Source organism: Urocitellus parryii, chromosome 10 (assembly GCF_045843805.1).
Source record: "Urocitellus parryii isolate mUroPar1 chromosome 10, mUroPar1.hap1, whole genome shotgun sequence".
NCBI lineage: Eukaryota > Metazoa > Chordata > Mammalia > Rodentia > Sciuridae > Urocitellus > Urocitellus parryii.
In genome coordinates, this window is record NC_135540.1 from 72,258,921 (window position 1) to 72,269,752 (window position 10,832).

At 38.3% G+C, this 10,832-nt stretch overlaps 1 protein-coding gene and 1 pseudogene across 1 annotated transcript; one reads left to right on the plus strand and one right to left on the minus strand.

Annotated features, from left to right (window-relative positions):
- Window positions 1-610: 610 nt before the first annotated feature.
- Window positions 611-5,326, minus strand: LOC113175366 (high mobility group protein B3 pseudogene; annotated as a pseudogene).
- A 145-nt stretch (window positions 5,327-5,471) lies between these two features.
- Window positions 5,472-10,073, plus strand: Dspp (dentin sialophosphoprotein). Its single transcript, XM_077803594.1, has 5 exons — window positions 5,472-5,522; window positions 6,752-6,838; window positions 6,988-7,953; window positions 8,133-9,360; window positions 9,565-10,073. The coding sequence occupies exons 1-5, from the start codon at window positions 5,472-5,474 to the stop codon at window positions 10,071-10,073; spliced, it is 2,841 nt and encodes a 946-aa protein (XP_077659720.1).
- The last annotated feature ends 759 nt before the right edge of the window (window positions 10,074-10,832 follow it).

Genomic DNA, 10,832 nt, shown 5'->3' on the forward strand with positions numbered 1-10,832 from the left:
TAAAAAAAATTCAAATACTTCTCATGCCAGCTGACTCCCTTTTCCCCACAACTAAAAAAGGCAGCAGAATGCTGTATCACTATATACCAAAATAATACAACCTGAAGCTAAATGGATGCCTACCACAGGGTCAACAGGTCCAGCCTCACAGTGCACGCCCTAAGCTATAGCCCCTCCAAAAGGCATCTTCTCCCACAGCCTCAATACCAAGCAAGGAGCATCAAGAGTTTGTCTTGGTTGATTTGTTCTTTTTTACAGACTATAGATATGCACAGTTGAAAACTGAGGATTTCTAGCCAATAACCATATAGTTAATAGCACCTTACAAATTAAAAAAGAAATGCCAGAACATCTTCAAATGCCTTGTCACACCAACAGCAAAGTGCACAGAGGGAGAGAACATGAGAGTGCTTTTTGATCTTAAAAATGTTTGCAAATATGTACAACTTTGATATAGTGTCAGGGTGCTCTGGACACCCAGGCCAATTCATGTAAACCACTGAGAATTTCTAGAGCACTTAGAGAGATTACAATAGGATCATGATCAAATTCTATAACTGAAACTAACACAGACACATCTCAAATAAGATGTGTCAATCATGGTGTTGTCCTACTCTAAAGTATTCACCAGAAGATGGGGATAAACAGTTGTTAATTCATCCTCCTTCTCCTCCTCTTCTTCCACTTCCTCTTCTTCCTCTTCCACCTTTCTCTAGGCAACTTTAGCAGGACCCTTTTTGCCATCAAACTTCCTTTTAGACTTACAGTTAGCAACATCCTTCTCATATTTTTCTCTTTCAGCTTTGAGCCTTAGGGAAGTATGGCTGCTTCTTTGCTGTCACTTAAGTTATTCCACAACTTATCCAGCTTTTTTTTGCCACATCTCCAAAAGAGGAGATATCAGGATTTGTGGACTTGATCTTTGGGCAGAATTCTAAACAGAACAGGAAGAATCCAGACAGTGGTCTTTTGGGAGCTTTATGGTCCTCTTTTTTCTTGCCTCCTTTAGCTGGTCCATAATCCTTCATTTCTCAATCAAAGCATACTTTATCTACCTTTGCCATTTCATCAAATTTAGATTTTTCTTTCCCAGACATTGTCTTCCATTTCTCAGAGCACTTCTTGGAAAATCTTGCAAAACTGACAGGGACTTCTGGATTTTTCTTCTTATGTTCTTCTCTGCCAGTCTGCACAAAGAAGCAGACATCTTGGCCTTTTGTTTCTTGGGGTCACCTTCAGCTATCCTGACTGTATTGTTCAGGAGTCTGGGCAGTGCAGGACATGATACGTGGCTCAGGGCTGCCCAGCCTTGCGCTAGCTGCCTCCACCTATGTTTATTTATAATATTACATATGTATGTGTGGATTTATTCCCATGTAACATTCCATGTAAAATTCTGGAGATAACACTATTGGGTAGTGGTACAGTATTAGTGGTCAAGCTTTAATTCCATAACATAATGCATTCCTGAAAATTCTGAACAAATATACAGAGAGACATAGATGGTTAAATTTTGAAATCATAAATTGGAGACATGATTTAGGAATCACCTGCATTATAATGTACACCCAGGATCCAAGAGAATGGTAAGTTCAGGTACCAACATTTTTTGATAAAATACATTCTTGTTTTCTGCTTTGTTCTGCACAGCTGACAGATAACTAAGAAATTACTGAAAGGTGAGTCTGTTGTTTGTATGCACATTTGTACTTCAAGATCTAAATAAAATACAAAATAGGGCTGGGGATGTGGCTCAGTGGTTGAGTGCCCCTGAGTTCAATCTTCAGTACCCCGCCCCCCCAAAAGAAAGACATCTAAGTTTTAATCTTTAGAATATCTATTTTAAAAATTTAGTTTGAATACTAAATTGATAGACTTTAAACTTTATGCATCTTCGTCTGTTTAAATTAGATCAGAGAGGTTTCATGAGTGTTACTGTTTATAGATTGTTAAAGATCCCTTGGGCAAAGTCAAGGCTGTTGCATGTGGACAGTTTTTTGAATTATAGCGCAGAAGCTTTAATGCGTACCTCAGGAATGATAGGGGTCTTAAATAGGCAGTCATATTTACTAAAGAAACCTGGAGTTTTCTTAGATTGCCAACCTTAGCAAGACAAGAAATGTCAGGGTGACAGAGTTTAAGTGGCTCTTTTCAGATATATCACGCTGATTCTCTATATTTAAGAAGCGAAACAGCCTTCCAGGAACTATTTAATTAAGTGAAAGTAAGTCTAGTCCCCATTGGAAGTGAATGGTTCAGTGAACAAATACATATCAGCCATGAGGAAGTAGGGAGTTATTATGTGCTTCATAGACACAGTGACACTTTATAACCCCATATCAGGGATCCTAAACAGTGATTGGTTGAGAAAATTATCAAACTGAGTTTAAATTTCGGCAGGTACAAAATTGTCATGAAAAATTCCAGGACATCGTGCCACTCTCAGTCTTCAAAGAGAACAATAAGAAAACCTGGATTTTCAAAGTCCCTTTGAAGGCTCATAAGGTAAGACAGAACGCCCTCTTTACTCAGAACCAACTACATAAGTAAAAAGTTCTTTTTTTCTAGAAAGAACTATGAATTTCAGTGAAGAAAACTAGATTGTAAGAAGTGAAAAATCCTTTTTTGATTAGATTTTCCTTCCATTTTTTTTACATGTCATATTGAGTATATATATTAAAAGACAATAGAAAATTTTGTGGTAAGGGATGTTAATTCCATCCAATAAGATATCACATCACTGAAAAATAGGACTTTTTTTCTGTACAGTCAGTATGTTGTTAAAATATAAGTTGCTTATCAGAAAAAGTGAACATCAGGTGCAGTACATGTTTAAAACCCAAAATACTAAAACAAAGTGATTAGAATGTTTTGTGCATATTTCACTAAGGTTCCATTACTGTTATTTTTATCCAAAAAAAGAATCAATTTCAAGAATCTAAGTCTAGTCAGTCATTTTTCATTCTCCGTAATGCAATGTAAGATGTAATAGGATTTCATGAAAAAAAGGAACGACGCAATCTCTGCTTCTTTTAAAACACTAACAATAGTAACATTAATACACTGACTTTTACAAAGAAATAAACATGTACTGGGGAATTTGATTTAACACATTATGCTACATGTATTTCAGTCTGGCTGAGCCACACATGAAGGGCTCATCCAGAGCTCAGTGTCTGTCCTGTATTGGGTCTTCAGAAGTTTGTTGTCCGACTACATAAGTAAACCCCAGTTTACCTTTAATATCTTGCCCCTGTAAAATTGAATTTTGGCCTGGGAAATTATTATTATTATTTTTTTAAATTTGATGTTTGAAAAGCAAGATTGAAGCACTTTGACTTAGGATATCTAGAGATTTGACTTCTGTCACACACATTTTCTATTTCAAGAATTTCTACAGGTTGAGAAAAAAAAAAGATGTTACTGAAAAATTGGCAAAAACTGAGGTGGAAATTTGATAATTATTGGGTCACTTTGATTGGTTTTAATAAAATATCAGATAACTCAAGTTTTAGAAATCTTCACTAGGCTTTCAAACATTATTTTCTTACTTACTTGACCAAATTAATTGGCTAATTGCTAAATCTCATTTCACATGTAACACTAAACTCAATAATTTGAAGGAGGCTTCATAGTGCTGAAACCTCAGCTTCAGGCAGATGATACTTAGCCTATTTCTATAGCAGACTTTGAAGTCATTTACCTGCTTTGTCAAATAGTGACAAGAATCACTGTGTCATCCTCTGGAGCAGAGCTCAAAGAGAGTTTACGTGGTGGAATTGTTGGACTGCAGTTTAGAAAGGAGGTGCATACAATACCTCCCTTTGTCATAAGTACCTTTCCGGAACACAGTGGCTCCTCCAAGTCCTGGCGTAGACTGGTCTCCTGCAGAGTCTGTGTAATAATTAGGTTTGGGACTGCAAAGGACAGCATAACCCTTGCCAACTAAACAGCTAGCTCCCAGTATTTCCACCCTACAACCCTGTATTTCACTTGTCCTGGGGTCACCTCAGCCTCAGTCCATAGCATTTCTGAAGGAGGTTTAGCTATTCTTGACTCTCTGATGAGCAACTATAAGAATGAAGCATGTGTTATGTCAGTAGGTCTAAAACTTTGTCTTTTCTCCTGTGAGGAAATTACAATAATTCTTCTTATCATATTTGTTGAAGTTTTATTATATTTCCACTGCTACCATTAAATTACATTGTTTTTATAACATACAACATTACAATCTTTAAAGCCAGTGAGAGTTCATGAAACAGAAGGAAAAATAAATCCTTTCCTTTTAATAAACATAGTATCATATATCAAGAAATCCAACTTTTCATAAATAGAAACTTACATTTTTGATTCACATGCATTATACAATGTCTGTTTAAATGTATAAAAATTTGTGTTAGTCCATTTCTGAATTTGAATTCTGACTTCTTTTAGAAGTCCCATGTAACAATTCCTGTCTTTTATTAGGAGGTTGCAAAATGCCTGGAACCGTGCTAAGTATTGTTAACACTAAGTATTTATTCATTAGCAACACTGATAAGATGCCTTTCAGTGTACTTTGTTTTGGAAGACAACCATCACCAAGACACTCCTTGACCTTAGGAGCTTATAGTAGCACAGAGGAAAATAGAAATAACCTGGCAATTTTAGAATTGTGTAGTGTGTTGTGGGTGAGGTATACGGAAACCACTGGGTGTAAAAAGTTACACAAATTCTCTTTGAAATGGAGTCAGAGAAGTCTTCTCAGAGACAATCCTTTGCTAACCCGGTTATACTCCTGAGGTGTAGTATCATCACTATCCCAGACAGAGGAACTGAAGACTTAATAAAGCTTCTTAACTGCCTCAAGCTCACACAGCCACTAGTAGAGGTAAAATTTGAACTAGGTCTCAGAATTCAAACTCCATGTTCTTTCCACTAACTGAGCTCCCTCAAGTCAATCATTTCTTTCTCCTGTCGTCTGGTATAACACAATTCTAGAGATTTAGGGTGGGGATTACAAATGCTTCCTCTTTAAAGCACAATATTAGCAGAGTTAGTTAACACTTGATTAAATCTATTCAGGAGAGAGAGAGAGAGAGAGAGAGAGAGAGAGAGAGAGAGAGAGAGAGAGAGAGAGAATGAATGAGAGAGAGTGCATGCTCACTACCATTAAGAACAGTGGAAGGGCAAAATTATGGCTATGCCCTCTCTCTATCCATGGATGTTGTCCTTTATTGGCGCAGGCAGAAAAAGCCTCAGAAGCTACATCAGTGCTGAGCTTGATGACACCTGACATAGGCTCCATAAACATACCAGGTATATTCTGCAATATCATGAATCTCATGTTGGATATGTACTCCTTTCCCAGGGAAAAGGGCAAATGTTGCAGATCAAAATAATATATTACTGTAGCTATTATCTTTTGCTTTATAAGTGATTTTGTGCTGTTCTTTTTTTTAAACAGCCATTGATTATTATTCCTAAGGACAATGAAGATAATTATATTTATTTGCATTTGGGCAGCAGCATGGGCCATTCCAGTAAGTTTTTCTTCCTCGGAAAACTTCCTTGCTTTGCTAAATCTTTTAGTCAAACAAAACATACCTAAAGTTTTGCAGTTAAATGGAGTTCAAACATTGAGATTTGCATTACACATGGAGTTTTACTCAGCTATAAAGAACAATAAAATCATGCATTTGCTGGTAAATGGATGGATATGGAGATCATGAAAGTGAACTAAGCCAGACTCAGAAAGTCAGGGTTGTATGTTTTCTCTCACCTACAAAAGCTACACCAAAATAAGGGTGGGCATATGGGGGAAGAAAGGATCCCATGAAAATAGAAGGGAGATCAGTGGAGTGGAGGAAGATGATTGAGGGGAAGGGAGGAGAGAGGGAAAAGAGAACTGAGGAATGAAATTGACCAAATTATGCTATGTAGATACAAGAATATATACCACAGTGAATTCTGTTTTTATGTATATTCACAAACACCAATTAAAACAAATAAAAGGAAGGAAAACCAATAGAATAGGGAAATGGGAATAGGGTAAAAGAGAAAGAGAGGGAAAATGGAAGTACTGGGAATTGAAATGAAACAAATTCTATCCCATAAATGTATGAATATGTAAAAATGAACCCTACTACTATGTACAACTAAAATACTCTAATAAAAATTAAGAACTGTTTTTCTTAGGGTACATTTTATGTTATATATAAAATAAAGCATTTATTATTTTTTTTTAAAAAAGACTTTATATGATAACCCATTTGTAATTGTATTAACCAGATTTCAGGCTTAACATTTTCATATGCTCTAATGAGACCAAGCATTTTTTGGAATTTCTGTAGTTGAGAATTCCCCCAAGTGTTTTAAGTATATTCTTGAAGAGCCCAGAAGTATCAGCTACTTGATTTTGGTTCAGCACTGACTCTGACCACACCCACTATTCTCTTAGGAGATTTGCCCAGGATTATACTTGGGGTGGGTTCTGTGCTACTGCAAGAGGCTTGTTCAGAAACAAAAAGGGTCTACCTCCTTGTTTTTCTACAGTCAAGATAAGTAGTCTGGCTAATAATTTAACAAAATTGGTAACACCATAAAGAAAAATATCCACATGCCAAATTAAAAATTGTGCGTAAGCCCAGCAACAAGCTACTTCTTTTTCTTAGATCATTTATTTACCTTTGTATTATATTTTCACTCTTTTCACTGAGGTACTATACATAAAATAAGATTCTTTAAATATCCCGTGTTTTCATTTTGGCAGCTTCCTCAAATCAAGCCATTGGAGAGACACACTGTTGAAAAATCTGTGAATTTACATCTTCTAGCAAAACAAAAAGTGCCAGTACAGGTATGGGATATGAAATGTGTTTCCCGTTATTTCTATTTCTAAGATATTTTTGAATTTCATTAACTTCCTACAATTTTTCACCCTTCTTTTCAGTTGCTTTGCTTCAAGATGAGACCTATAATTTATTTTGAATTTTTTCTCCTTTTCAGCATGAGTTAAATGCCAATGACACCACTAAAGAAAGTGGTGAATCCCTTCATGCAAATGAGTTAGGAAGGCAACAGTACACCAAGGATGGTTATGAAGGAAAAGGGAATGGTTCTGAGTGGAAAGAAGTAGGAGGGAAGAGTTTTACACAGTCTGTTTTAGCCAGCCAAGAGGGGAATATTGAGGAAGAAAATGGAGTCACAGGAAAACCAGAAACATATGGTCATGATGCGATTCATGGAGAAGAAGATAACAGTACAGCAAATGGCATCAGGGGACAAGTAGGCATCACCGACAATGCTGAAGGGGCAAATGAGAGTGATATTAATGGCAGTGCTGATCAGAATACAACAAATAAGGATAATGGAGACACAAGCCAAAATGAGGGTGTTACTGTTTTCCAAGAAAATGGACCTCAAGTAGTTGGAAGCAATAATAATACAGACCATGACAATAAAATAAATGGGAATGAGGGTGATACAAGTGCAGTAACACCCCAAAGAGAAGGTGAGGGAAATGGGGATAAGGAGGTTGAGATAACACCAGGCAATGGAGAAGATGCTGGCTTGGATAATTCTGATGGGAGTCCTAGTGGAGATGGTGCAGATGAGGATGATGACATGGGTTCTGGTGACAATGATGGTGGAGAACCAGGGAATGGAAACAAGGGCAGTGATAACAGCAAGGGCCATACGGGTCAGTCTCATGGCAAAGGAGATGACAGCAGCATAGGTCAGAATTCAACTAGTGGTGAAGATGATGACTCTGAAGACAAAGAGGATTCCCATAATGGCACTGGTGGAGACAACACCTCCAATAGTGAAGAAGACTCTGATGGTATTCCAGAAGGCAATGGTAGCCAAGGAATAGAGGACACCCAGAAACCCAGCCACAGAGAAAGCAAAGGTGTGGAAAATGGAATCACCAGACATCCAGAACAAAGTGCTATTGGGAAGAGCCAACTTCAGGTTAGTTTTTAATCCAATTTCTTTTGATGTAAGTTTCATTCTTCCCTGGCACCTTCTGAGGGTAGCACAAAAATCATAAGCATCCAAAAATCATAAGCATCATACAGTCCTCCTCAGACCAATGCAACTTTGCAGCAAATATTCACTAATCAATCATTCTTTTCTTCATTGTTCCACAGGGAATAGAAACCAACAGAACTAATATTACCAAAGAAGCTGGGAAAATCAATGAAAGTAAAGATAGTGAAGGACAACATGGAATGAATGTGAGCTCAGGAAATGCCAAAACACAAGGAGAGGTTGACAACATACAAGGACCTGGCCAGAAATCAGAACCTGGAAATAAAGCCAGGCACAGTAAAACAGGTAGTGGTAGCAATAGTGATGGATATGACAGTTATGATTTTGATGATGAATCTATGCAAGGAGATGACCCCAACAGCAGTGATGAGTCTAATGGAAGCGAGGATGCTAATTCAGATGGCAACAATGACAGCAGTAATGGAGGAGATGCTTCTTATAACTCTGATGAATCAAATGATAATGGCAATGGCAGTGACTCAAATGGAGAAGACAATGATGAGGGCAGTGATGGTGCATCAGATACTGATGATAGTGACAGTCACGGTGATGATAGTAACAATGAGAGTGAAGACAATGATGAATCAGAAAGCAGTGAAGATAAATCAGAAATCAGTGAAGATAAATCAGAAAGCAAGGACAGTGGTGACAGCAAATCAGAGAGCAGTGACAGCAGTGACAGCAGTGATAGTAGTGATAGCAGTGACAGCAGTGACAGTAGTGATAGCAGTGACAGCAGTGACAGCAGTGACAGTAGTGATAGCAGTGACAGCAGTGACAGCAGCGATAGTAGTGATAGCAGTGACAGTAGTGACAGCAGTGATAGTAGTGATAGTAGCGACAGCAGTGACAGCAGTGATAGCAGTAATAGTAGTGATAGCAGTGATAGTAGTGACAGCAGTGATAGCAGTGATAGCAGTGATAGTAGCGATAGCAGTGACAGCAGCGATAGCAGTGATAGTAGTGATAGCAGTGATAGCAGTGACAGTAGTGACAGCAGTGATAGCAGTGATAGTAGCGATAGCAGTGACAGCAGCGATAGCAGTGATAGTAGTGATAGCAGTGATAGCAGTGACAGTAGTGACAGCAGTGATAGCAGTGATAGTAGCGATAGCAGTGACAGCAGCGATAGCAGTGACAGCAGTGACAGTAGTGACAGCAGCAATAGTAATGATAGCAGTGATAGTAGTGATAGCAGTGACAGCAGTGACAGCAGCGATAGCAGTGATAGTAGTGACAGCAGCGACAGCAGTGACAGCAGCGATAGCAGTGATAGTAGTGACAACAGCAATAGTAGTGACAGTAGTGACAGCAGTGACAGCAGTGACAGCAGCAATAGCAGTGACAGCAGTGATAGTAGTGACAGTGACAGTAAATCAGACAGCAGTGACAGCAGTGACAGTGACAGCAAATCAGATAGTAGTGACAGCAGTGATAGCAAATCAAACAGTCATAGTAGTGACAGTAGTGGCAGCAGTGATAGCAGTGATAGCGATAGCAGCGACAGTAGTGACAGTAGTGACAGCAGTAACAGTAGTAACAGCAGTGATAGCAGTGACAGTAGTGATAGCAGCGATAGTAGTGACAGCAGCGACAGCAGTGACAGCAGCGACAGCAGTGACAGCAGTGATAGCAGCGACAGCAGTGACAGCAGTGATAGCAGTGACAGCAGTGATAGCAGTGATAGCAGTGACAGCAGTGACAGCAGTGACAGCAGCGACAGCAGTGACAACAGTGACAGCAGTGATAGCAGTGATAGTAGTGACAGCAGTGACAGCAGCGATAGCAGCAATAGCAGTGACAGCAGTGATAGCAGTGACAGTAGTGATAGCAGTGACAGCAGTGACAGTAGTGACAGCAGTGATAGTGACAGCAGTGATAGTGACAGCAGTGACAGTGGGGATAGCAAATCTGACAGCAGTGATGAGAGTGACAGCCAGAGCAAGTCTGGTAATGGCAATAATGGAAGTGACAGTGACAGTGACAGTGACAATGACAGTGAAGGCAGTGATAGTAACCACTCAACCAGTGATGATTAGAACAAAGGAAATCCAATGAGTTTTTTTTGTGTGTGAAAATTTGATGAGTAATCAATAGGAAATAGATTCCCAATAAAATAAAATAGATAAATAAACAATGTATGTAAACATCCATAGAAACAACTAGGGGAATCAAGTCAAATTGTTGGATTTGTAATTCAGTCCCAATTCCCTTAGAGAGAGAATCTGAATGTATGACCTCGGGTACATGCATGTTAAAAGATATTCATGTTCTGAAAATATTTTGTTAAGAGTATAAATGTAAACATACAGGAATAATTAAAATGTTCTTTAATATTTTACACAGACACCTCAAGCAATCACTTAGACATGATATCTTCAATTATAATGCCAGCTGCTTTAGAGGATGTAGTAAGTAAACTCTTCTTACACATAACCTGTGACATTACCTTAATCCTGTAGCAGTCATGGAGAGTCTGCTTACTGTGGAGTAAAAAAATGCTGTTCTGTGACATCCTATGCAAATACTGATTGATTTGCTTGTTCTATGGAAGATATACATTTGCAACCTGAAGAAAATATCATAGCAACTCTTTAATCTTTCCAGGATTTGGGAACAAACTTTCAATTGTCTTCACATCAGTCTCACCAAGTGAAACCTGGCTCACATTTCCCTTTTAAATTTCAACATGCCAAAACTTCCAGACTAGACCCTGAGACTGCCTTTCCACTGTGAATCTCTTTAATAAAGTTGCTGGTGGGCAATATTTTGGAAAACTTCTCTTTCTGATTTGAGAG